General features: G+C 44.6%; 1 protein-coding gene across 3 annotated transcripts; it reads left to right on the plus strand.

Annotated features, from left to right (window-relative positions):
• The first annotated feature begins 82 nt into the window (after window positions 1–82).
• On the plus strand, window positions 83–27,795 carry shroom1 (shroom family member 1). 3 transcript variants are annotated; one of them, XM_076102514.1, is made up of 10 exons: window positions 83–1,600; window positions 14,916–14,956; window positions 16,891–19,810; window positions 19,910–20,096; window positions 20,298–20,350; window positions 20,796–21,449; window positions 21,692–22,288; window positions 22,763–22,871; window positions 23,339–23,611; window positions 24,978–27,795. In XM_076102514.1, the coding sequence occupies exons 3-10, from the start codon at window positions 17,052–17,054 to the stop codon at window positions 25,230–25,232; spliced, it is 4,887 nt and encodes a 1,628-aa protein (XP_075958629.1). In that variant the 5' UTR covers window positions 83–1,600; window positions 14,916–14,956; window positions 16,891–17,051; the 3' UTR covers window positions 25,233–27,795. The 3 variants fall into 3 exon arrangements, with proteins under 3 accessions (XP_075958629.1, XP_075958628.1, XP_075958631.1); XM_076102513.1 differs by lacking the exon at window positions 14,916–14,956; XM_076102516.1 differs by lacking the exon at window positions 14,916–14,956 and having other exon boundaries at window positions 21,695–22,288.
• The last annotated feature ends 72 nt before the right edge of the window (window positions 27,796–27,867 follow it).

Genomic DNA, 27,867 nt, shown 5'->3' on the forward strand with positions numbered 1-27,867 from the left:
CAAAAGAGGGCTTGAGTCATCTCGTCTTCAGCGACGTCTGAACCTGTTTACCTGATATTTAAGTTGGCCAACGGCTGGTGTTTGGGGAAATAAGAGAGGTATAAATAAGGGAAAAGTTCCTGACTACCTAATTAAGACAATTGTTTTTATTTGTACATGATTTATTGAACAATTAACGTAAAGATGCCCTGAAGGTATCGTAAACAAATAAAATGAATGTTTACAGTCACTGTTACTCAAATAAAACACTGCAACGCTGTCTAAACATTTTCATTTGGAAATAAGCAGGAAATGTCAGCTCATTTTTAATTTATGTACTAATAGATAACCCATTGTATTTCATAAACCCATAGGTTTTGTTTACAATAACTTTATCTGCTAGGTAACTCCTGTAGTTAATTAAATGTAATTGAGTAAAAAGTATAATATTCCCCTCTGAGATGGAGAAGTATAAAGTCGCATGAAATGCAAATGCCCCAAGTATGTAAGTAAATGTACTTAGTTACATAGCTACTGCTAATTAGTGTACTAACCTACTGGTGCAGCGGTGTGTGACCTGTGTTCTAGTTTCACTTCTGGGCTCACACATTATTCTGACAACAGGGCCGGCCGGTGCGTCAGTTCTGAGAATAAATTGCCACCAAGTGGTCATGAGTTGCTACTGTCGTTGCTGTTGTCTTATCTTTTTCAGCCTTGCTATCACTGGATTGTTATTACATTCACTGTTATTGTTGCTGTTGATGGACATGATTGCAGTGGAAATGCAATCATGTCATTGAAATGATGAGTATATTGGTGGTGGCCTAGAAGATGTTCATATTTAGTTCTTCTACTGAATCCTGAGCCACCCAAACAAAGCAGCCTCAGTTGTGTCTATTTGAACAAGAAATAGATGGTGTTTGGTTAATCTTTCTGTGCATGAAACAAAGGTATTCAAAGTAGTTTGTATAGCTGTGCATTGCAGAGCCTCTTAGGAATGATTAGCTCCTTCCAATCCACATTGCGCTGCCCTGAGAACATTAACTCTTATGGAGACTGATGCTTTTTTTTCTCTCTTTATTTTGCCTTGGCAGTTTTTACTTATTTGAAAGATTAGTATTTTCCTTTACAGCATGAATATTTAATTTGTTAAATAATTCACTTACACCACATGGGTTTCAGTGAGTTTAGTAGCCTAATGTCACTGCTCTGGTTAAGCTTCTGCCTCTTTCCAGTGAACTACAGAACATCAAAACAATCCAGAGAAATTTCCTTTTCCACTGCTCCGCCATTGACACAAACGGACCAATAGCGTGTCGTGTAATCCTAAACGTTCCCGCCTCCCGCCGCATCTGATTGGTCAACGTGGTCATCTGTCACCTTTCATCCGCTTCTCCCTCTTCAGGGAATAAGGTGAGCTAACTGCGAGCGATGGAAAAAGGAAAGCTCATTACCGGGGTGGGCGGTGAGGCACGTTAGCCGACTACAAAAAAAAAAAGAAGTGAATCTGTCCGTTAATTTATGTTGTTGTTGTTTTTACCGTAATTCACTCGAGGAGAGGAAAAACGCACCCGAGAGAAACCAGGAGTTGAAAGCAGCGGAGTGACCGGGAAGTCAGCAGGTACGTGAAGGGGACTTTGGTAGCAGCAGGTGCATCCAGTATCGCTGTGGCTCTGCAGTTTCGGTTGTCAACTGTCAAACCTGTTGCAGACTATTTCCAGTCAAAACAGCTTCAAGGGAATCGGTAATACTTGTTTTAAAAGTTGTGCTTCTCGTCAGGAGTAAAATAAAAGCTGCAGCTGATCTCAGTTCTGTTTGGAGCAAACGCAATTAGTCCTTGTTGGTGTTCATTGCGGTTGATTCTATTTTTGAAAATATCAAGCTGTTGCTGCTTCAGTTTCATGTTGTAACTTAGTAGGTAAATTGTAAGTTTTGTCATTTTTAAAAATATATTAAAATGTGTTTATTCTCGAGGCCTTCTCGGGCTGCAGTTTGGTTTCCTCATATCTGTTTTATCTTTAGCTATAGCGTGACACGTTCAAATGTATCTTAAATAATAGATGATATTTTAGAAAAAAATATAATTCTCAGTTCACACCTTAAATATGTTTGGATGTTTACAAGCAAGTCAATGTCCCCTAATAGCAGAGTCATCGATGATGGAGATGATGGTTAGTGGCAGGTTGCAGCCCTGTAATGGATATTATGAACTGGATTCAAACTGCAACCCAAACTACTGTTATCACCACATTTAATTGCCACTTTCATATAATTTCTACGTTGCACATAACTTCTGCAATATCAGTTGTCCGACAGCACTGTGAGAACAACACTCTATTGTCCTTCCTTAACCTTACCTCCTCGCCTCAAATTGATACCTGGCCCTGAATTATGCACAGGAGGGCCTTTCTGCCTAATGACTGCACTATGTTTTATTTAAAGTGGGGAACAAAAGGCGCCCGCGTCTGTGGCAGTGTTGCTTAGGGGGGGGGGGAACCAGACACTGGTGTTTTGTGCTGTGGCTGAAACTGAAGCACTCATGCGGTGCATTTGGTCAGATGGTTGGGAGTAGGAGGAGCACACTGGCCCCTCTGTGCTGCTGCTGGAGGAGGAGGAGGAGGCCCCCCCGTTCAGGCCGCTGACCCGGCTCGACTCCGCTGCACCCACACAGTCCGACCTGGACCCTGACGGAGACAGTTTGTGCAGAGGAGACGTGCACGTAGGTGTAATGCATGCGTACGTACAGACAACTCGTAGAGGCGTGCAAACCGAAAAGCATGCATCCGCCTTCCACACACAGGTGCCAGCATCCAACACCTGTTGATCCGGAAGTCATCAGAGGTTGCACTAGGAATAGCCGTTGGCTGCGGATGGTTGTAAGTTGACACAGAGACAAAAACAATCAAACATGTGGCAATGAATACACACATTTGGCTATCGTTGCAATACACGTGGTTGTATCGTACATGTGATGGCAGGAGGTGGTGGTCTGAGTGTGTTTTGCAGGAAGTTTAAAGAAGAAAGGAAGCCAGAAACAAAAGATGAAAGCAAATAGAGTCTCAAAGCCATGGGCCATACATGTAAACCTACTCTGGGCGTTGAAACATGAGCTCGTTATCCGTATGTCTCTCTTATTCCTTCTCTCTCTCAGGTAACAACAAGATGTGCTGCAGAAACAGCAACAAAGTTCAACAAAATAGAATACGTTTGAATCGTGCAGTCATTTTAGGACATTTCAGGCTCTAGTTGGGGGTTTGGAACTGATGCGATTTGTAGTTGTTTTTTTACTTCGTGGGGTTTGTTGTTCCTTTAACAGTGGAGAATGAATCTCGGTGTGTGTGTGGTTCTCACTCGGATGTTTACATTCTTTCAGTGACCTTTCACACGGCCCACCTCTACCAGGATGAACTAACTGGTTCGGCTGTGTGAGTGTGAGGTTAGATCAGGTTCAGCAGCAATAAGGAGGAGTGGAGGCACTCGCCAAAGACATTCTAAAAACGTGTGAAAATGTTGCTAAAAGTGATCCAAATGCAATGGTAGCATCATGCAAGGGATACTTTATGTCAGATTTAAAAAATAATATGGAAATGCCTTTATCAAATAGCCTAATGCTGCTGTGATGAAATCATCATCACTCTTTGAAAGCTATTGAAGGTGTCAGAGTGAGATAATGGACACGGATGTAGCAGGAAGGTGTCAGACTTGTAAATAAGTTAACAGCTTGTTGGTTTCTTGATGTTTACACGTCCCCGTAATGGAAGTGTGATCTCGTTGTCGGTCCACCTCAGCCTTTGTACTATGCATGATGTGAGACTTTCACTGGCATTGCTGGGTTCAGGGAAATACATGTGTTATTCAATTGTGTCTTTTAACAGTGAAATGATTGACTTAATCAGGCACAAGAGAGGATTTGTAATGAAACATGATTTAGATAGACATCAGCTGATGTGATCAAGTACCAGCAGTTGTTTTTTATATGTAATATTTTAATAAGAACTGAAGATTTAATTAAAAGTAATATCAAGGGGGTCAGGAATACATTTTAGCCCCAAAAAGAGTGAGATTGTGCTTAAAGTAGAGCAACCATGTGAAAACTATCAGCTGCCCAAAGTCCATCTGGCCCGTTATTATCAAGGGTTTAATGGGTAACAAAGTTCGACTGTTCAGGATGACATATTAGAGATAAGCTCAAGACATTACCTCATGCAGAAGAACCTTTTATATTTTAGAAGTACGGTACATCATAGCTGTGCTATAACATCATCATTAAACTGCAGTTAGCATGGAGGCTACAGTTAGCATAAGGAGTGGCATCCAGGTTTGTGAAAGTCATCATGACGCCGTGCTCTGTTTTGAAACCAGTGACCCAGGAGAGGTTGATAAGACGATGAATGCACCTTTGAGTGTGTCATCGTGACATACAGGTGTTCAGTTACGCTTAGAGCGCATGACGTCGTTACAGGAAGGTCTCTTTAACCCTACCAACGAGAAATAACCATCTTAGCAAAATGTTAAAACATTATAAGTTATGTAATTAAGGTCATCTGAAAAAATAACAATAAAGATGAAGATGTGATTCTCTAACCTCAGAGCGCTGAGGAGGAAGAGGGAGGCCTGCTTAAGACGCCACATACAAGTTAACATTTGTCCCACATGATTAATAAGTAATGGGAGGAAAATCTGTAGCGAGCTGGCATGCTGCGAAAGGATTTATGAGGATATAGCTAATCAGGATGAACACTGGAAGTGAGTAAATATTACTTTAACCACAATTATCTCATTGTGGTGTGTTGTTTTTTTTCTAAATTGGAAATAAAACTTGTGACCTTGTTTTTTGCGGTAGTCATAAATATGAAGGCTCAGTGTAAGAACCTTTGGCGTGACCGACATATCCGTAATCGCTGTAAAGGCTTTCCTCTAAAGTATTATGGCTTTTGTATGGAGGTCACCATCGTGGAGCTTTCAGCACATAGAGAACCAGACTTTTCCCTCAGGAGTTTGTGAAGAGCAACATAGAGCTCAAAGGAGAGTGACTATTAGACAAAGCTTCTTCAGGTGGCCAGAAATACAACTAATTAAATACTAATGATGCTCAATGACTGCCGGATGAGTAAACTGGAAGGTTGAGGAAGTTGCTGCAGGTTTAAGTTACGAGTTCCTACCCTGTTACAAGTTGGTTTAATATTGTTGCAGTTATTGGCCTTGAAGGGGAAAACACCCTCCTGCAATACATAAGCGTTTTAAGTCACTTATTTATAGTAAAAGAAAAAAAAAGGACTCAAATATTAACAGTCCTCCCAGCTCTCTTTCACCACCTTTTGTCCCGTGTCTTCTCCTCCAGAGGGCTTTTTCTTTCTTCTTTCTTTTTACCTGGGTTTGACCACCGACTGGTCTGCAGTTGTGATGAGGTGTTCTCAGACGGTCCTTCTTTTGTCAGGGGAACAGAGAGGCCTCTTCAGGTCCCATAGAGCAGATGGACGAGCAGGAGACAAACGGCTGACCGAGGTTATTGTGTTGACTAATGCGAGACCCCCTGAGGGCGGGCTGGACAGTGTGTGTGGTTATCCAACAGGACCACACCTACACTATTGTATGGCCCTATAGGACCCATCGGGATGTGCCAGTGTCATATGTCATGTGTGTGAGTAACCTTGTATAGGCAGCTTACTTCTTTTTCTCTAGCTTTTGGGGGAAGTGTAGAGAGACGACAGACAAAACTCTTAAATGTAAATATCGTCATGGAGTCAGGAAAGGTGCTCTGTTGCAGTTTGTACCACAGAGCGTCACCCCTCATCCTCTGTGTCTGCTTGAGGGTTCATGTGAGCACTGTACCTCCACAACACGCTGTGTGAACAGGGCTGCTGGAGGGCCTGCTCACGTTTCACAGCCCCCTGATGAGGAGGTGTGGGTGAGGGGAGGTCAGCGAGACTTGAGCCGGTCACGGGCGCAGTGATGTGGCTCTGATATCGTGGGATAAAAGAGTCACTTACAGCTGTCTGACATGACAGGAAGTGGAGGCTTCAGGTCTATTTTTATGTGTGTGTCCAGTCGGAGCTCGAGTGGCCTCGACACCGGGGGTTGTGACTCTCGGTTATATTTTCACTCTTAAATTGCTGAAATAAAACGGCTTAGTGAATAAATATTACTGATAAGTAGCGTGCCAGTTGATTAGATAAAGGACACTGATTTAAAGTAAGTTAGGTGTGAAAAAATTCCTCGATAATTGCCACGAGAGAGTATTTTTCACTTCTTTGCATCATAAGAAGGGGAAACTTTCCCCTTTCTTATGATCAATCCTTCCTCAGGCAGCACATCTGACTACCACACCAGGCTTTTCTTTCTCCCGGGTTACAAAGTCCAGAGTGTGTGCAGAGTTTTCTGGTGAATTTTAATCTCTGTGTAATTTATTTTAGAGCCTTAACCCCCTCCCGCCTCTAATACGCCTCTCATCCCTCGCTCTGAGGTAGGAAACCTGCCCTGCCAGCAGTAAAAGGAGCCCATTGTGATCAGCTCCCCCAAAATGAACCACGGTGGAAACACAATGGAGATTAGAAATCACTTCACTCCCGAGCGCGACGATCAGTGCTATTAGGCAACTGTATGAGTTTCAAAAGCGGGACAATTAAAGGTTAACACAAAGTGTGCAGTGTCTGCAGAGGCGCAGGTATGATGGGAGATCTATAGCCTGAGGTCTGTAGCCTGCGGTGCAGGTGGGACTCTAATGATCAGCACATTAGACTCACTTTGTTCTTTCAATAGAGCTCCGACACGTGTTGTCACAATCTACTGAGACGGAGGTGGGAGGACCGCAAAATCACAATCCACGCGGGCGACAGCGCTAACAAAGAGCAACTGAATCCCGGATAAAACAATCATTTTCTTTTTCATTGTTACATTATTTTCATTTTATAGCTTTCTGCAGCATAAAGCAAACTTCTCAGGAGGAAAAGCGCTTACCCAGGATTACTGAGATTGAGAGATTTAGGGGGAAAAAATGGTTGGCTGTGTGTGTGTGTGAGATCATCAGCTTCATGGTCTGAACTATGACAACACTGGTCAACTCAGTGTCCACCTGGAAAAGATGAATTCAATGTCAGAAGCTGTTGCTGCTTTAATGACAGAAAGGCTGTTGCTGTCAGCTGGTGTGCTTTAAAGAACTGTAGCAGCACTAGTTTGTGCAGTATGTGCATGGAGAAGCCATTGAGGAACATGTTGAAAGCTGAGATCTTTGCACTCTCAAATTTAAAGCTGCAGTTTTTTTTTTTCCAGCGTTAAACTGTCCACTAAATCACATTTATTCAAGGGCTCATTTTACACAAGAATCCCCCGGTAGGCTTCATGTGCAGTGAACACGAGTCCCTTTGTGTGTTTGGGGCCCAAATGAAGGCCTTTCATAGTTATGATGGCTGATGCTTCATTGTGTAATAACAGCTGCTGAGGGGTCATCAGCTGTCATTTAAATTCTCTTTTGCGAGTTCTTTTTTCCATATAGCTTTTGGATGTTTGTTTTTGGATGCGAGGAAGCCAAAGACACGGTCCGTCTCAAACTTTTAAACTGAATTCAAGCAATAAATTGAGCTTTAGCCAACACAGTGGACTTCAGTGAGGATATTTCATCAGCTCTGCACATACATTAAACAGCTCAGGCCACCAGAAATGGTTCAGTTTTGGCTGAATCGGATACCTCGAGGGATGTGATCAAGCCATCTGCTATTTTGTGTCAAATTGTGCCTCACAAGGTGGTTGCTGTGGTCTGCTCTGGACCAATCAGTTAAACGTGTCTCAGTACCCAAAGTTTATGGACAAAAAGTGCTTATTTGGACAAATAGAGAGCCAAAGTGATCTCTGACCACAGTGATACGTGTAAGCAGTAGGGTGATTCGCCCCAGTTTTTGTGTGTGTTTTACAGCGATGATTCACGAAGAACTGGACTTGGTAGATAAACGCAAAGTAAATATTTCCTCATGTATTTCATTCAGACTTTAAAATCAGCAAAGAAGATCAGGTGAAACAATTGTGAACATTGAAACGTATCGTTTTCCACGGGAAAGCTCTCGGTACTCCACTCACCTGTGTTTTAGACATTAGTGGTAAACAGAACAGTGGACTGAGGAGGAGACAAAGAGATTAGAGAGGCCAATAAATGACAGGATTTTGAAGAACGGAACAATTCTGCATGTAAGGACACCTGTTACCCACAAGACATCTGTATCTTCACCTGCTTCATTATGGATCATCACTTCCTCTTGGATTAACGAGCTCAGGATAATTTGCACACTTGTGCAATGGACACGTTTTTATGTCCTTTATTTCCCCTGACAGTCGTTCTCAAGTGTTTGCTCAGATATGTTGTTGGGGTCAGTGGGGGAAGTGAATTTGAACCGTTCGCCCTCACACACCGGCGGGTTCTTTTGCAATTCAAATCTCTGGCGCCACACTGAGCAAACGCTTCCTTGTTGTCCTGTATCTGGACTGTCCTTTTTCATGCTGCTTAAAGCATCCTGACGGGTATGAAAGGGGAGATCAGAGGCACGTCTAATCACTTTCATCACGCCGTATTAGATCGTTGACGCTGACCCAGTTTCTCACACCTTTTATTCTTATTTATCCTCGTATTTCTCTTTTGTTTTTCGGCTGTTTCTCCTTCATCCCCAGACATGATGTCAGAGTGTAACAGCAGGAGCTCCACGCATGAACGACTCCTGCTCTCGGGAAGCCTTTCCCTCTGACGTCAGTGCAGCATTCGTGTGCATGTGATTTTTTGAGGGCTGAGGGCTAGCTGTTTCCCCCTGTTTCTACTCTTTATGCAAAGCTAATTGCCTAGCTGTAGCTTCGTATTAGCGTTCAGACACGAGAGAAAAGACCTGTGAGGGTGTGCAAGGCCCCTAACAAGCACAGAATGGTACTTTGCTTCATGCTTAAATCTAGCAGGTTTTTTCGGGTAGCTGTGGGGGAGTGTATTTACTGGAGACTGTAATGTGTGTTTTTTCCCCCCCTTTAAACTAGTCCCTGTATAGCTTTCATTATATTCTGTGGTCTAAAATGTCCGTTCATTGGCTGTAATTGCCTCATATTAGATGGGTCTAGGGGAGCAATAAGGCCGTACGAGGAATGCTGCTGTCGTGGAGCTCGGCAGGTCATTTAGTACTGTAACCTGACTTTGGCCACTCCAGGAGGTCGGACGATTACAGGAGGGGAAAACACACACAGTCCTAATTATGTAGTCTGAAAGGGAAAAGGATGGCGTGTTGATGTGGGGATTTATGATTTGTTTGACTGCAGAAAAATGGGGATGAAGTTCTGTGTTTTCCCATGAAAGATGTTGCTGTGCGGCGTCTAAATAACCCGAGGCTATAGACGCAGCGCGTCCATCTGTTGGAGCTGAAATGTCTGGAGAAGACTAAGTAAAGTCAGATGAATTCCAAATTGAAGGCGTACTCTGTCACTCAGTGCTATTGCTTAACACTTTTTGGCAATTCACCACTGGCGCTGAGGCCTCTCTGCAGAAATTGCCCTTGGCGCGTTGCTGATCTGGCACTTGTTCTCTTGCATATTCCCATCACTGCAGGCTTAAATATCTAATGTCATTATGTAATGGGGTATTGAAACTAAAACGATGTCCTTGTGATTGAATATAGCCTCTTGATGGGAAATAGTCAGGATGCCTTACTGGATGTGACTTCCAAGCCTCGTTTTTAGAGAAAAATCCAGCGCTCCATATTCTCATATGTGAACATTTTTCTGATAAACAGAGCAAAACAAGCCACTGAAAGTCTGATGCTTTGATTTGCATGTTTAGTTTTACATCCTTGAACTGAGAGCCCTGTACTGAATACAACAACCTGTTTGCTGTACCTGCCCTAGCTGTTTATCAGGCACATTCCTTTCAGTGGGCCAAACAACCAAACCAGTGATACGGCACAGCGGGTCAGAGGGCCATGCCGCCATAAAGTGTCAGGTGGTTGACCTGCTGATCGATGTTGTCCCCATGCTTACCTAATACCGATAGTGGATGGTTTTATTGCATGGTTTTTATATTGTTAGTTGTTTAAAGTTGTCTGGCAGACATGCTGAGTCTCACCGTCTGTCACTTTCTCCTCTATATCGAGTGCTCTTTGAGGCACAATGGTGCTTTGTGCTAAATGCTAAAGATCGCCGCGCTAACACGTTGTGAGTTAAGCACGAGAACATGCTCATATCTGCCAATTGGCACTAAGCATAAAGTACAGCTGAGGCTGATGGGAAGGCCATTTGTTTTTCAGATATTTGGTTATTTGTAATTGACATATTAAATCTATGACTTCAGGGATCATCCAAGTTATTCACCTTGTGGGGGTGAAAGAGGAAAAGTCAGCGGATCACCAAAGTTGAGAGGATGCATCCTCTGGGAACCATGCATGTCTGCACAAACATTTGTCCCGCTCCACTTCATAGATGTTGAGATATTTCTCTGGATATCTGCTGCTATCATAGACGGACCTAGACAGTAACCGCTGCATCAGCTCAGTATCAGTAGAGAAGTAGAATTGTGCATACACCACAACTTCATAAAACTCTAAACAACTCACTCTTCTTTAAGACGCAACATTCAAGCAAATTGTCTTTTTATTGATTTACTTTTCAGTACTGTCGTCTGTGGTAAACAACTAGATCCTCAAAGCTCAGCAGAACAGAAGTCACTGTATTCAAAATTGTGAAAATAATACATAAGTAACAATAAATACAATAAAACAATAAAAATGTACATATTTAGCGGCTTCCAGAAGGACTTCATTGTTCCTTACTCTGTTTGTATTCGGACTTATTTGCTCAGCGACATTTCATGTCGACATTTTATGAAACACAAAGCTGATGCCCCATATGTGCTCTCATTAATTTGTCTTGATGCTGTCGTTCCTCTAACCAGTATTTGATCTGATATTAGCATCTGTTTCAGTGATTCAGTGGTGAGTGTATCAGAGACTCTCAGTCATGAGATAGAAGCCACTGTGAGATGAATGATTGATGAGATGAATTCATCCAAACTGACCAATCTCAGCCTCAGCTATAGGAGACACTTGGGACCCAAGAACAATAGATGTGTTTCTTTTCTTTCTAAGGATAATGTTTTCCCGCAATGATGGAGTCATTGAGGCTTTTCCCACCTTTTGAACAGGAAGTGGGTCGTTTGCTATTGTGTTTCTTTTCCTGTGGTGTTTGTCCTCAGCTTCCCGCCCTCTTTTGTCGCTGTGGCTCCCTCGTTGTTGTTCTTGGTGGTATCACACCTTTGCTCTGAATAAGGCAATCTTTTTGCTTTAAAGAGATGTGATTAGCTGCTGTCCTTGTTTTAAGCCAGTGAAACATGTGAGCACAAATGAATGTTATTTCTTCTTAAAGGTGCAAGACACATGTTTTATTTCATGTCTAAAACGTGGCACTTTGACAGAGTTCAGTTTGGTGTTAAGTTCCCGGTAACGCGTTCGCTTCCATAAACGTCCTTTTATAATCATTCCACATCCGACTTTGACCCTGAATAGTATGTTCTCAGATTTTAATACACGTACCAAAGACTGGAAACGATACGCCGCAGTAATGGGTGAATTTGCATGCCCCATTTTTAGACCGAACGCACCTACACTCAAACAAAACTCCTACCGCCTGCAGCCTCGTACTATTCTAGTGTGGATGCATTCCTACAGTATCCAGTTAAATTCACCGTGACTAGATCATATTGCAGACCCCCCACAGGGGGGGGGTCCTTAATACAAAAGTAATTGTCTTCTCAGAAGCCACTTGCAAGTAATACAAAGTTTATCATTCACAGAGTGTTCGGGTTTAAAGCTCGGTGCTGCCGGGCACGTTGCTGTTCCTGGTTAATGGTTGACGAGGGCGGATACAGAAACTGTTTTTTTTATAGAGCGGAGAATAATATTAATACACTCTTATCGACCTTGTTGCATAATGTGTGCGTGTGTGTGTGTGTGTGTGGTAGCAGGGCTGTTAGCAAGTTGCCCTGCCGTCGTCGGTCTATTTAGGTGTATGCAACATTTTTGAACAACATGTAATTAAATAGTCCAAATGTTAATATTGTCAAGTAAGTATTTAGGCCAGATCAAGGCAGGAATGCAGAGCTTATTAGAGTGTGACAGCTTGTCTTGATCAGTTAGAGATTTTAGACAGCGATGTGAGCACTGCCCGGCAACACACAGCCACGGTCTCTCTCCCCTGCACACTCACAGACATGTCTTTTTGTGTCTGACGCACATGCAGGAGAGATTGCATCGCAGACGTCGGCGATAACGGTGCACGGCAACACGGCTTTCCCTTTTTCCCGTTAATGGATGCTTTGCTCCGTCAGTGGTCAGCAGCCGGCCACTTCCACCTTTTCAAAAACAGCTTCCTGTCTGTTTCTGTTTGATCGGGGACAATAGGCATGATGTCTTTCAGGTCCTGTGGGAGACTGGAATCCAGAGGTGAAGTCATAGTGCAGTGTTAAAGTGTGTGAGGCCTCCTTCATCCATTTAATGCAGAACAGTTTTTAATGACTTCAGATTGGAAGACACCAGCTAACGTTCAGGATGCCTTTCTAGTGGTTACTGTACGCCTCTTCAGCCAACGTCTATCACTGATGGCTGACAGTCATTACAATTAAGTCCGGCCCTGATGCTACAGACCAGTCTAAAATATCAGTTTTGTTACACTGACAGTAAATGGATTGCAGCCATATATGCAATGACAATGCATTATTAGTTGTTTCTGAGTTTAAAGTCTTATTCCTCACTGGTGGATGCTTCTGATTGAGAGCACCGGTGCTAACAGCAGTTTTCCATTTAGCTCAGAGGTCCGTCGACCCATCATCATCTTTATCCGCAGACTTAACACGGCCAGCAGGGCTAACAAGCTTATTGCTTTTGGCTTGTTTGTTGCTTGGCTGGCTACCATGGCATTAGTCACAGTAGTTCCCAAATGTCCTGCTCGTGTCTTTCGTCTCCCCCCACCCCCCTCTCTCTCTCTCTCTCTCTCTCTCTCTCTCTCTCTCTCTCTCATACCTGTGTCTTCCCCTGTTTCTTCTCTCACCTTTCATTGTAGTGGTTCTGCTGCGTCTGTTTCGTCCCCCTGTACTTCCTGCTTCTGTATTCTCCATCCATGTATTTCTGCCTTTGGCTTCTCAGACGCCTGGTGGTCCAGTCTCGTGGCTGCATGGGGAAGGTCATGCTGGAACACATAATCACCAATGAATGACAAAAAAAAAAAAAAAAAAATCGGAAAGAATTTAACACCCCCCCATCATCCGTCATTCCTCTCTCGCATCACCCTCACTCTGTGTTCTCTCTCTCTCTCTCTCTCTCTCTCTCTCTCTCCCTCATTAGTTTTATAAATCCAATCTTTCAAACTTGCCTGACACCTTTCCTGACCTCGTTGGGTTTGTTTTTAAAAACACATGGTCTTTAAATTCCTGCGGTTCTTAAGGCACACTCTCTCCCGCCTCCACCGTGATACAGTACTTAGTTAGCGCAGTTAGCTGGCAGTAAGTGGTCGTGAGCTTATCCTTGTTTACACATCTCTATTTAATGTTGACCCCTATTATGGAGTGTGGAATGTGACTCACTAAATCCTTTATTATCATCTTAAAGCGGAATAGAAACTGCATAAAACAACTTGTATAGCAAGCGTTTTCAGCTTGGGTTTTCTTTTAATTTTGCATCTTAAAAAAAATTATATTAAAGCTAAAGTCGCACATCTCTCCCCGTTTCAGTACCACATCACAAAGAAACGTTGCGTTGTCATCAGGTGGAACAGCAGCAGCAGTAAAAGCAACAACAGCACATCGACGCTGCTCTTTGCACCACTTTGTCTGACTCTGTGCCAACAGTAACAACAACTCGGCACAGACCAGCATGAGCACTGCCAGCCACCGTAGAAAACAATAGAGAGGGCAACTAGGGTCATTGTATGACGTGTCATTGAGAGAGAGAGTTTGTGTCTCATTGTGTATTCAACATTTTAAAGCTATTTTAGTGAATTGGTACTATATGTTCAGATAAGACAGTTGCCACCTCATCTGTATGATGCAATAAAGCCCAGCTCTTATCTATTAAGTGTCATTCTCATTTTTACTGTCACACTGATTGTATCGTGAACAAGATTCTATTTCTGTAGAAAAATTGAAAAGAGGCGATTTCTACATGAATTAAACTCAATGCTTCTACAATAAATTCCAGTAATGATGACCTTCGTCAGTCTTAGTCGCGAGTATTAGAGATTTCTGCTGCAGGTTGATGGTTAGTTGTGTAATTTCTTTACGACTGCCATTAACTGGGTTTTAAATGGGTTTTAAAGAATAGAAGAATACAGACTAATAGTTATCATGAATAAGAGAGAAAATGAGGGTAATGGTGGGGGATAGTTAGTCTTTGTGACAGTTTTTTTCTTCTTCTTGGGTGGAGGCTGGGAGGTCACCCATCCACCCACCACTATACCCCCCTCCCCTCCTCCGTCCTCCCTCCTGCCTTGGCTAGTCTCCATGTGCCGGGCTCAGGGCCTTGGGAATGAATGGCGCCCGGCCTCTGCTCCGTCTTTGAAGCCAGCCAGGAATGCGAGGCCTCTCTTTTTTTTTTCTTTTTTCTTCCTCCCCTCTCTCTCTCTCTGTTGTTCAGGCGGCCGGCAGCACTAGCAGCTATCTGCGGCAGTGAAATATTCCCTCCGCTGCGCTCATTGTGCATCGCAGAGCCGGACGTCATCGGCTGGCCAATCAGTGGCTCCCGCTAGGCAGCTTCGGGTCTCGGTGGGGGTAGAAGGGGACTCGCTAGAAGTCCTTCTCTCTAATATCTAGCTCTCCTGGTTACTTGGTCTGGTCCCTCTTTTAGAGAGAAGAAAGATGTTCTGAAAAGAAAAAAACGTGGATCATTCAGCAAATCCTTATTTAAGTTGTAACTTAGGACACTTTTCTTTCTCAGATGGAAATCAGGAAGGTCAGCGACTTAGACTCAAAGTTTGGGTGAGTTTTTCTTTCTTTCTTGCTAACGGTGCTCTCTGAACTTTACACACTTCCATTCACACCAGTCTGCAAGTGGTTCATTTCTGAGCGGCTTGGTAGCCTTCTGCCTCGCTGCTGTGACTGTTGATCCAGCCTTCCAACTTGTGTTCAGCTCTCCGGCTGTCATTGTTCACTTCTCTTGTCTGCTGTTGTTGTGGTTTGCGTGTGAGGGTATTTGTCTGGGCCGGTCGACCCCCCCCCCCCTCCTCTCTGTACATTTTGCCACTGCCTGTCCCCTCCATCACTTCCACTTGAGCGCTCCCTCTCTTTTTGCAGAGGGAAGAGGAGGGCTGGAAACCCCACACACTCACAGACACACGCACACACACACACTCGCAGACACCACAGATCAGTGTTCATAAACACATGGAATCCCCCCTTAACACTGTAGTTTGAACGGCTCTTGGGAGGTGGGTTTTGTGTGTATGCAAAACGACCACCATCTCTGATTTGGGTTTTTCAGCTCGGCAACCAGACATGACAATACTGGGAAAATGTTGCTCATTTGAACTGATTATAAAGGAGTTTTGAGTTGTTAATCTAAGTTAGTGAGTGGTCATTTACGTCAGGATTTTTATATTTGTTGGCTAGAATAACTTTAATTCGTCCACAGCCTTTATTGCTCTTCCATCAATGCTGAGGCCCGACTCTCATCCTGCAGCGTCAGAGTTGATTAGCTGGTTCTTTTATTGGCAGCGTTGACCTTTGTGTACATGCACGACAGGTATGTAGCTTCAACTTGATGACAGGGTCATGGAAAGGCATGCATGTCATGGGAGAGAGAAGACTCCATCTACTCTATCATTAGTCCACCATAAAACATAAACATATCATTACCTTGCAGGGGCTGGTTTCTGTACTGAGGATGAGTTTTCGGATAGCTTATGATGGCAGCAGGGTTCTGTTCTGTACGTTTTTAACTGTACTTCAACAGTAAATAGGGAAACTTGGGGGAAAAAAGTACTCGAGGAGTATGAAGAAGCCCACCATAGACTGAAATTAAGAATGAACTTTATTGGTTTCAGGCCATTAAAAGATGAATCCCAGTCAAAACAAATGGCCTGTAGATTATGAGTGATGCAGAAGCCTCAGATTGAGGCCCAAAGACTATTGATTAAGTGGTATTTACAAGTATTTTATTGGTTGATATTGCTTTCCAGCAATCTGCAAAACATTACAGCTTCTTGCTCAGAATAATACGCTGTAAAGGCTTCAGTCTCATTCATAGTGCTTGTATAGTTAAGTGACAGTTTAATCTTGCCCAACTCGTTACATTTTAGGTGATTATTTGTCTAGAAATAGGTAAAGCATATGTTTCTGTCCCAAGAACAATGAGGGTAAAAGGTAGAAAAGTCTTTACAGGTCTCAGTTCTGTATAACAAGGCATTATACATCCATCACATGACTAATCCTCCCAGATTTCTGTAGCTCCATATGGAATTCCTGACATATTTCCATACGTGTGCTGCAACGTGCACCCCGGTTTTTTTTTAACCGAGAAGAGTACAACTAGAGGTTTATGATTTGTCTTTGCAGTTTATAACAGGTGGAGCATAGTCTTTCACGAAAGGAATTTGACCTAGAAATGCCAGGCAAAGATTTTTCTGTGGTGACTAACTGTTTTCTGGGATCTTTATAGTGTTTGAGCAGAAAGCTGCTATTTTTGCAGGGTAGCTGATGGAGAATTCGCATACAGCGAAGATGAGGTATGAAGGTGTTTATTCTTTCATATGGGTATGTAGCTGTGTCTGGCGTTAACATAGTGGACATGCCAAGTTGACAATCTAACACAAACATGTGTGTTTGTGTAAAGTTGTCATGCCGTTGCAAAGCAGCAAGTGTGAAGATTTGATGTTGATAACAAATTTGTTCCGTGTTTGTGTTTCCTCCCCCAGGAGCTACTGAGCAGTCCGTTTCAAGAGACTTCAAGAGGAAGGAAAATGACCTAAATAGCGACAAGTGTGACGGACAACCTGATGCAAATGCGTTAGTGGTAATTTCCCCAGTTTCAGCCACAAGGAAGACACATGCATCAGCGCACATACACGTACGTCATATGTACAAACCCTGCCCTTCCCTTCCTGCCAATCCGCCCCAGTCCTCCATGGATTCCTACAACTTACACTTTGAGAGAATGAGCAACGTGGACCTGCATCCTCTGAGCCTGCCTGTCAGCCGGCTCTCCCCAGCCAAGTCCAACAGCAGCATTGCCGACCAACTCACCCACCACCAACACGGCAAAGGAGACTCCGCATACAGCTCCTTCTCTGGCGGGTCAACTGCCCCGGACTACCCCTCTCCTTTTCTCCCAGACGACCTCCAGTCCAGCTCCTTCAGCCACTATGCTGACCTTAAGTACGTAAAATCCATTTACCATCCGACCCAGGTCCTGCAGTCTGACTCAAAGACCATGGACCAGCTCTATCGCTCTGTGGAAGCGATCTCACAGCAGTATCGCAACAATACCAGCACCAATGTAAACCACCACAACCAAAACGGCTATAACAGTCTCTATACCAACAACAAAGCTCTCTCTAAAAAAGAGGGGCCTTTGGGGGCTCCATCCCAAGGTGCTTACCCTCCTCTTCATCCTCCTCCAGTCCCAGCACGCCTGGATAGTTTTATAGCCATAAAAAACTTGGAAAACAGCAGGGTCCACCATCAAGGTACTGGGGTTCAACCCCAGCAGCCACAGCCTCAAAAACAGCCCAAACCCCACAACCGACTCCATCCACAGCCCCATGGTCTGAATACCCCAAAACCTGAGACGGCTAACCCAGACACGGGTAAATCAAGCTTAACTTCTGACCCAGTCTACTCAGTTTGGAGAGGCTCTCAACAGCAACAGCCGCAGGCCCAGCAGCCACCAAGCTACCGCCCCCGCCTCCAGGCTCACGATCAGACCAGGGCGCCGTTGAACCCAGAATACATTTTCATCACGGATAGCAAAGCGGCCTCTGAGCAACAGAAGTCAACAAACATCCTAGGCCGATCACCTCCCCGAGGCACGAGTCAGCCCGAGCACCTGAAAGTCAGACAGCCCTCAAGCAGCGGTGGATGTAATGGAGACCATCCCAACAAGTCCAGTGGTAGCAGTAGCCATTTTGAGAGTCAACGCAAAAGGGCGGACTCGGCTCATGTTTGGCTTGGTTCAGAGCCAACTCGAGCTGCCAGCCCCTGGAATGCTGGTCAGAGTTTAATCAACAGCAGCATCCAGCACAAGGGTCAGTTCTACTTTGTCACAGGAGTGTGTAAGTCTGAATCCGGATCGAGGACGCACTCTGCATCTGTGTGTGGGTCTGAGGCTGGCAGCGAGAGCTCCACCGTGTTGGAGACACACCGGCTAAGAGAAAAAGAAAGAAGCCACAGCACAATGGATAATTTGTTTCGACCGCTCCAAGAGAGCTCTCGCTCGTCCAGCGGTGTAATTCCAGATGAGAGAGAGACCTTCAGTTCCCAGAGCTTGGACCTTTCCTCCAGAAGCCCGGATCAGGAGAACCACAGACTGTCCTACATCTCGACGCAGTCCTCTCGAAGCTTCGAGGCCTTAGAAGAAATCGACACGATTCAGAGTCGAGATATCGGGCGCCACACTGCCAACAACCCTATATTCTACTGTGGACCTGACAGAAACTGTCCACCGCATTCAACCAAACAGACGAAGGAGGTCACCCCGCTGATGAACAACGAACAGCCCAACTACCACAAGAGAGAGGAGCAGGCAAAGAGAGGGAAACGGCAGCCATTGATGGATGTAGCCAGTGAGAGGATAAACAAAGAAACAACCCCGCTTCTGTACCACCTCACTGGAGCCAGCAGGGCAGCGTTACAGCCTAAAAAGGATGCTGATATCAGCATAAAAGGCAATGAAGCAATCCCAAACAGAATAGGTCATGAAGACGTGGCTGTTGAAGATAAGGAGAGAGCTCCGAAAAGCGACACAAGCAGCAAAGATAGAGGGGAAGTTATCTCCGTTGCCTGCAACACTCTGGATGACTCATTTAAAAAGTACTACAAAGAGAAGCTGAAGGACGCCCAGTCGAAGGTCCTAAGGGAGACGTCGTTTAAAAGGAGGGACCTGCAGCTGTCATGGCCACACCGAATCAGGCCAAAACCCGAGCTGAGGCCCACCGTGATTCACGCTTTCTCCCCATCACAGGACTCTGAGACTTCCACAGACACACTCACTCCCTCTGTGACCTCTGAGGAGACAGAGAGGGGAAGCATAAAAGAAGAATTCGGGGAGAGTCGGGAGGAGAGGGACAAAGAGACTGAAAAGGAAAACGGGAGACCGGCGAATGTGGCCCAGCCCCAGGTAGCACGCATCGGTGGGAGGAAGCGACTGACTCAAGAGCAGAAGAAGATGTGCTTCTCTGAACCAGAGAAACTCAACCAGCTCAGCGGCGGCGGTGCCCCCATCCACTCTGCATGCCGCTCCTTTGGCAACGAAAGCGATGGAGAGGAACGCTGGCAGGACGGAGAGCAGGGACTGGTCGCAGCACGGAGGAGGATGTTTGAGACAAGAGGCAGAGCCCTTTCGGCCCCTAGCGCTTCAAAGACAAACTTAAAACATCTGCAACAGAAGGCCCTGGTGGCATACATGGAGCGTAAGACGGGCCAGAAAGTGGCCGAGCCACAGCAACCGGCGCCGCAGACACCATCTCCATCCAGACAGAGGCATTCTCTGGGGGAGAAACCCTTCGATTGGGTTCCCAGGCCTCTATCAGGGAATCATGAAGGCAAAAACACCAAGAAGAAACTCCCCAGACCCCATTCTGCGGGCCGCATCCTTGACTCCTCCACCAGCTCCATCAGGTACGAAAGAGAAGCAGAGCCAGAGAGCAAGATGTGTGATGCTTTTTGTTGTATGGATCAAATCATCTAAAATTGTATTTAAAATTCTCATGAAAACAGGTATGCCCAGTTCTTCTCCGCTCAGTCTTGTTCAGGCCAGTACGCTGGCCAGTTGAATAAACCCAGATGGAGGGAGAGCCAAGGTCCAGCTCAGGGGAAGGCTGCCTCAGTGGAGAGTCTCTTGGACCAGCCAGAACCACCCAGTTTCTTCAGGATCAGATCCACATCCACACCACATGCATTTCAGGTAAGTCTGTTCAGATTGAGACGATTAAAAATACAAGACATGTTACTTTAAAGTCAGTGTCTGATAAGCTTTCCATCACAAATATATACAATTAAATTACCATTAGAACAATCTTTGCTATTAAATTCAGAAGAATTTAAGTGTCTACAGATTCAAGTGTAATTCATGTGTTGCCTTTTGTCTTTTCTTCTGCGTCTGTAGCCACTCGACTACGAGGAGGATCCATTACCAGCTGATGCTATGGAAACCTGGAGGTATGTACCAGCACTGCAGACAAAGTGGGACATTTTCAGTGGTTTTAGGTGAGGAGAGTATTAGGTCAGTGAGTGTGCAACAACAGACTATAAATCCTCCCCACTTGATTCATTGTGGCACTGAAAAGTCAACACCCACCTGCTCCAGCAAACCAGCATTCCTTTTAAAAGATTAATGCATCGGCTGTAAAAGAAGAATCAGCGACTCGACCATTTTCAAGGAGTTGACCTATTTCTCAGAACTACATTATGAGTTGTAGGAACATCAAATTGTTATTCTAACCCTTTACAGAGCGTGTGTATGATTAATTTGTATTTGCCTTTAAAGAAGTTGCATATAAAAAGTGTTGCTTTTAGCAGTTTTTGTTTTCATTCAACGTTCTATCATTGTTTGTATAAATTGATGGCTTTTGTTTCACATTTAAACACTGATTGTCGATGTCAGTCCCCAGACGAATGCCACTGAGGACTCCTTAACAAAGCCAGCTGCTGAGGTCCAGCAGCGTGTCCGCGTGGTCGCAGAGAGGGGGAAGTCCATGGAAGAGCTCGGGGCATCAAAGTTAACGAGACCGTCAGCCTTGAGTAAAAGTTCCGAGCAGCTGGATCAACTGTGGAGGGATTCGACTCGACCAGTAGGACCGGACGGAGACAAGAGAGGTGTTCCGTTCTTTGCGGAAGTCAGAGAAGCCCAGGGGCCGGACCGAGGGAGGAAGAAACAAAATGTAACGGAGCAAGTGGGCAAAGAACCAGAGATCGTTGGTCAGACGAGCACCCAGGGACAGACACCAAACCAAACCCAGAAAAGGTCTCTGTTGAAGGAGAACTCAGAACCAGGCGAGGATGCCACAGTAGGAACAAAGAATCCAAGTAGATCCACCTCCCCGGCCTCCTGCTACTCTTCCCGTGCCAGGGTTCACTCTGGATCTCCTGGTTCTCACGGCCCGGTCACAGACGGGTTCAGGTCCAGTACACCGGCCAGCGAGACTACATCTGACCCACCTTCCCCCAGATGTCTAGAGACCAGTGAGAGGGAGATCAAATCCACCACGTCCACCCCCACCCAGACAAAGCTTCCTTGTGAAAACACGCCTAGCTCCGGGTAAGATTAGACTCAACGTCAATGCAGCATTTGTATCGTCCAGTTAATTGATTTGACTTTTTTGAACGTGCTACTTTCTTCTTTTAGAACTTCCTGACATGCATTGCATTGTCATCATTTGAATATATCACCATTTAGCTAACTAAACTAAAACAAACTCGAGGCATGAGGTTGTTTTTCTGATTCAGCTTATTCGATTTTGGCCAGGTGTGATTCTTAACTATAATTTTTTTGGCTTCCAGTAGAGTCAGCACTTCTCTGTCTGGGACTGGATCAGAGAGAGAGCAGTCCGTGGATGAACCAAGCAACGTCGCCCTACAGCCTGATTCAAACCATGAAGTGTCTTTGAGCTGCGGCGTCACCACGGATCCGTCACTGTGGATCCTCCGTCCAGAGGAAGAGATCAAAGAGGAAGTCCAGACTTCACCGCTGACGGACGTTTTTGACGACGAGTCCACCAGCGTGGCCCCTCCAACGCAGACAAGTGAAACCTCTGTGTCCTCCTGCACCTCCGTCTCCGACACAGACATCAGTCAGCAGGTGGAGGCGAAGGAAAATCCCGAAACGGAAGATGAGAAGTCGGGAGAAACCCGGGAGATAGAGGAGAGGAGAAGACCGGAGGCAGAGACGGAGAGCCCGGACAGGCCCGCTGAGAGACCTCAGTGGGAGGAGCTGGTGGAAGCGGCGGTCAAGGCCGACCAATCGCTGGCCAGAGTGCTCTACCCACTGGCCAATCGGAAGACGGCACTGATGCTGATGGAGCAGCTGCTGTCAGAGGACACGCTGCTGATGGAGGAGCACTACAAGAAGAAACAGGAACAGAAAGGAGCTGCAGAAAGGTAAACGTTAATGTCCTGGAACGCAACAGTTAGATTCAACCCACCTCTGGTAGTCATAAATACATTCCCAGTAGTTTCCATTGAGAGCATTTTACTGGTGTTAGAGAGCACAGCCCTGAGAATAATTGTTGTGAAATTATGAACAAGATAAGAGAAATTATAAATTAATTGGCATAGAAATGTAAGATTACTTGCTCTGCTTCATAAATTTCCATTCTTTCAGGTGACTGTAAGTGTAAACGCTTTATCTTGTATCTACACAGCTGTGTAGGTTGAGATAATAATCCATTTAAAACTAGTTTAGAATTGAAATAGTGCTTTTAGTGCCAAGTTGATTAGGATTCCTGGTTTGAGGTTTCTCTATGAAACTTGATACCATAACGTGGCGTACGTTACCTGTGAAGACACTATAAGTGGCACATTAACAGGGTGCAAAAGAGCAAGCTTGACCGAAACACATGTTTCTTCTTCTAGCGCTGAAATGGTGGCAGCGGCCGAACCATCGCCTTGTCCTTCTGCTCCTGACGGCCTTAAACCTCAGCGTGCAGACCTGCAGAGCAAAGCTGACTTCACTGAGAAGAAGGTAATTATTCATTTGTGCAAAATAGTGGATGGTCAATATGTCTCTAAAATAGTCAGAGATTTGCAGCATGTACATTACAAATGACAAGAAAGCAGACGGGACAGAAGGACGTTTAACCATAACCATTAACTCTGTGGTGATTTCAGATAGAAACCATGTCGTTGCTATTTGGCCTGAAGTGGACTCCTTTCAGCCTGAGATAGTTGTGTGTTTCTTATCACATGACGTACTGTCTGCCTCTTATCAGTATCTCCCACTTGCCTAATGTTTAGCTTAGCAGATAGCCTCCCCCTCTTCCTGAGTGCCTCCCACATTCACTCTTGAAACAGTATCCCTTTATTCTACAGTAGATATGAAATATTTTGTTTATTTAAGTATTATTTATCCACTTATTTTCCATTTGGCCCTTTTCCACCATGTGTATCTAAAATCTCTTACACATCACCTCCTCTGCTTGACATTAACAGCGTCTGTTAGCATCGTACATCAACGAGCGTCTACGTTCGCTGGAAGAGACGCGGGACGCCCTCCAGACAGAGATTCAGGAGAACGTGGCCCACGGAGCGGCCCTGGAGGTGCTGGTCCGGGACCGCTGTCTGCCTGTGGAGCTAGAGAGGTACAACCTGTTCATAGGAGACCTGGAGAGGGTGGTCAGCCTGCTGCTGTGCCTCTCTGCTCGGCTGGCCAGGGTGCAGAACGCCCTCAGCACCGTGGACCAACACACAGATGCCGAGGAGAAGGTGAGGAACGCAAACCTTTGGGGGGGGGGGTTCATCCTCCTTCTTTGGATTCAATGGGTTCACAAATTAAGGTTTTGTGGGTCCCTTTCAAGATTCCTCCTATCTTCCAGACAGCCTTTGTTTGTCATTCATGTCTGTAGGCCATGATACAAGGCTTGCAAAAGCTTGCCCTGCATGAGTGATTTATTAGTTTGTTCCTTCATTTATTTGTCAAAGTTGCGTAACAGTCTGATGGTAATACACTTACCTCTTGCTGCGTGCGTTTAAGGTCATTATTTACTGCAACTCGTTTGGAGCTTCTGGTGACAAAGATGACCCCGGGTGTTAGAAGTGTGTGCCTGCTCCCATGACCTCAGCTATACTCCCGTTCTGTTTACTCTAGAACAGCAAACACATGCCATTTGGAAAACGTTTAAGGGCGACTTAAAAGAGTGCAAGGTTTGTCACCCTGTGGAATTCAAAAAATGTTGTTATCTGTGTGTGATTGCCATTTTTTATTTTTAGTTTATCTGTGTTTAATCCAAACGCTTTGTCAGATGTTCAAAGATTATGAAATAAAAGCAGTTTGATAGGACTGCTGCTTTTCGATTTAATATACTGAGAATTAACTCCTTAAATTTCATCATGCTGCATCTGAGGTAGCTACCATTCATTGGAACACTTTTACTGTCATTAAGGTCTTTAATTCAAACAGCGTGAGTTGCGTCACAGGATCTGACTTGAGCTCTGTGCTCCGCTTTGTTTTCCCTCTGAATATCCTGTTTCATTATGCGTCCCCAGTATTTACGGCATCAATTTGTGTTTGCATGGAAGCGTTCGATTTCTAGATTCATCCCTGAAAGGGCGCTTTGTCAGTTTGTCCGTCTGTAACAGCCTGGCTGAACGTGCTGCATACTGAGGGCTTGTCAGAGGCTCATTGATATTCTTGCTGTTATCGGCAACACTAGTATTTACACTGACTCACCGAAACTCCAGCCCGGTTTCGATGACATTTATATCTACCCTGCCCTCTGTTGACATATGGTAAAACTGCACCTCCTGCCCTGTGGCTGTTTGAAACATGACCTTGCAATTTTCCCAGCTCTCTATTATATCAAACAACATATTACATATACAAATATGACCCAAAATATAGTTTTGGACACTTTATTTGTTTTCAGATTTTCTCTCAGCAGTCCTTTCAAATTCTGTATTTGTTTGACTTTGCTCACAGCAGGATATTTACTGATCCATTTGATGTTATAAACATGTGTCTAATGCTCTGCAAGGCATGAATTCAACACCAGAATAAGGTTAGAATTTAAATGTAACCTTTTAACTATATCAGGTGTAACTCATGGTCTTCATTCTCTGCCTCTGCACTCAGCAATCTCTGGACAGTCGCCACCGTCTGCTGTGCAAACAGAGGGAGGACGCCCAAGATCTGAAGGACAACCTGGACCGGAGAGAGAACCTGGTCTCCACCTTCCTGTCGCGCCAGCTGTCCGCCGAGCAGCTGCGGGACTACCGGCGCTTCGTCCAGACCAAGGCCTCGCTGCTCATCCGGCACAAGGACCTGGAGGAGAAGCAGAGGCTGGGAGAGGAGCAGCTGGAGGCCCTTTCCAACAGCCTGCATCGGTGAAGGGAGGAGCAACGCAAGCACAGATTGCTCCTTTTCCTCTTTCCTTGACTTACCTTGGAAGGAGGATGGCTTATTCAAAAAAAAAAGACCTGTAGAGAGTTTTGGCTGTACACTTTGCACTCTGTTCTGAGTTTCTTTTGTCCTGTAAAGGTTTGTCAGGGCGTCTGGGGAACCTGCTGCTGCTCCTCTCTTATTACGTAGGCTGCACGTGAGATGAGCAATAAAGACCGTTGAGACTGAAGCTTCTTGCCTTTCTGCCATCTAACGAGGGTGCCCGGGACACTCACCCGATCTCCGCCCATTGTGCAACGTGCACCTGAAGACTTTCCCCAATGTGTCGCACATGTTCCCGTTGACTTTGAACAGAGGAATGAGCTGTTTTTTTTTCTTTTTTCTGTGTGCCTTGACGTTGGTGTTGCTGTGGAACGTTTTCCAATTAGAGCTCCTGTGTGGAAACTTTACGTCCCCCCCCCCCCCCCTTAGCAATTCAGCAAACTGTCCTTCACTTCTTCAATGAGACGGTAGCGCTACAGCCCTGTATCTGCACCTGTGGAAACCTATTATAAGCTTTAAGATTGTATCTGGACCTGCGAGAAGGCTTCAATGGAGCAGCGTAGTCGGAGAGCTGTGTCATGTCGCTAACATGTACAATAGATCTAGTCCATTTCATCTTTTTGTTTTGTGAATGTTTTATTTTTTGAATGTTTTTCAAATTAAGGCACTAAAAACCAAAAAAGGGTGAATGAAAAAAAAAAAAGAAGCACTTTGTAATAATACATAAATGCACATTTCTTCAAATCAGATTCAAGTCATTTCAGTTGAAAGCCTTACTCCATCTGTTTAAATAGGAATGTTGAACTTAAAACAGGAACATGAGCACACCCGGCAACATTACGGACTGTTGAAATACCTTTCCAGCTCAATTCATACTTAATGTTATTAAGTCTCTGATTTCATGCTGGACCGGTTCCTCATAAGGAGGTGCTAAAGCTCTTTAAAGAGGATTATAAGTACGCAACAATTATATCACTGAGTATTTTCTCCCGATGTCCCTTCGTCGCAGAGGTTACACGTGATACTTGAAACACTTTTTTTTAGACATATGTAACCTTTAAGTTTATTTAAATTTACACGCTAGTTAAACAGCTTTGAATGAAGACAGACTCTTGAATCAAATGACTTTCTCTCTAATTTTGAAAGAATCTCACGTTTTAAGAACTGCATCTGTTAATATTTGGCATTTGTTTTTATAGATGTATTAATTTCTTTGTACTGAATCTTCAGCCAGAGGCATCGGTGATGTGAGCTGTAGCTCTACGCCAGATTGTGTGCAGCATGTGTATTTGTGTGTGTGTGTGTGTGTGTGTGTGTGTGTGTGTGTGTGTGTGTGTGTGTGTGTGTGTGTGTGTGTGTGTGTGTGTGTGTGTGTGTGTGTGTTTGAAATCATGAATGTCTTAATGTCATGTGTGTAGAGATTAGTTAGAACAGAAAGACAGAACTCCTCTCGGTGTTTGCCGTTTTAAGTTTTCAACAAAACCCATAGGAAGTCACAAAGTGATCAAAATGTTACCGTCCCCATGTTGGCTGTACTGAAAAAACTGATCCAGTGTATGGATTGCTTGTTGTGTATATGATATTTATGTTTTAATGACCACAAAGCGGCAGAGCATCGTGAGCAGCCTCTAACCATAAAAAAAAACAATTCACTCACGAACTCAAATTGTCCAAAAAAAGATAAACCGGAAACTCTTTTACGTTGAAAGATGTTTTCAGTTTCTTCTGCTAAACCGTTTCCCCCCCCCCCCCCACCCCCCACCCCACCAGCCCTGAAACATTTCTCTGGAGATTTACGGCCCTGTCCGTTTCCGTTTGCTAAACAAATGTATGTTTGTTTTGGCCTTTGTGCTGACACGGGGCTGAAGGGTTAGAAAGACTCTCACGTTGTTCCTCGCGGCCTGCTGGAATTCCTTGGGTATGCAACATTTTGGAGAAAGAAAGACTTTGGGGGGGAGAAAGTGAGGGAAAGGCTCCCACAGAGGAGGAGGAGCAGCACATTCTAGCTCTTGCTATGTGCGCATACTAACAAAGAAGTGACAACTTCCTGAGTCATGTCTTGTTTCTGTCAATGTTTTGTTGAGGTCGCAGGAAAACGGGCCTGTTTTTGAAGAAGGATTATGTTTGTTTAGCTTGTTTCTTAAATACCGGAGACCTTGTGACATTGATATGAACAGAATCTGTTTCAAAGCCAAGAAAGAAAGACATATTTCAATGAGTCCGAGCTGCTGGGATGTCAGCAGAGACATTTCTAAATCCACATTTTCTGCTCTATTTCACGCGTGTGTTTGAGTTGTTCTTTGTGCCTCTTTGGAGTTGTAAATTCCACGCTGTTTGTAATTTTGTGAATAAATTAAGCTCTCCCTCTCCCTCCAGTGTTCCACATTTCTCTTATTTCCCCCACAGTGAACTTGTCTTAATACAAGTTGAGGCTACATTAACTACTTACGCAAAGAGTGATTTATGTTTTGTGCTGCTGTAGCAATATTAAAGCTGCGAGAACAGGTCACATTGGGTAGTTTTGTCACATTATTTCTCATAAAGCTCTCATCCTTTTAAAAGTCTAACGTTTTCTTAGTAA

Source organism: Anarhichas minor, unplaced genomic scaffold (genome assembly GCF_050575085.1).
Source record: "Anarhichas minor isolate MPS153535 unplaced genomic scaffold, ASM5057508v1 ptg000027l, whole genome shotgun sequence".
In the NCBI taxonomy this organism is placed as follows: domain Eukaryota; kingdom Metazoa; phylum Chordata; class Actinopteri; order Perciformes; family Anarhichadidae; genus Anarhichas; species Anarhichas minor.

Bases quoted from the DNA above. Each gene is read 5' to 3' on its own strand.
- shroom1 (XM_076102514.1), top strand. From the start codon at position 17,052: ATGTACAAACCCTGCCCTTCCCTTCCTGCCAATCCGCCCCAGTCCTCC. The intron at 20,351-20,795 runs GTATGTACCAGC...TGTCGATGTCAG, and splicing joins GATGCTATGGAAACCTGGAG to TCCCCAGACGAATGCCACTG. The intron at 22,289-22,762 runs GTAAACGTTAAT...TTCTTCTTCTAG, and splicing joins CAGAAAGGAGCTGCAGAAAG to CGCTGAAATGGTGGCAGCGG.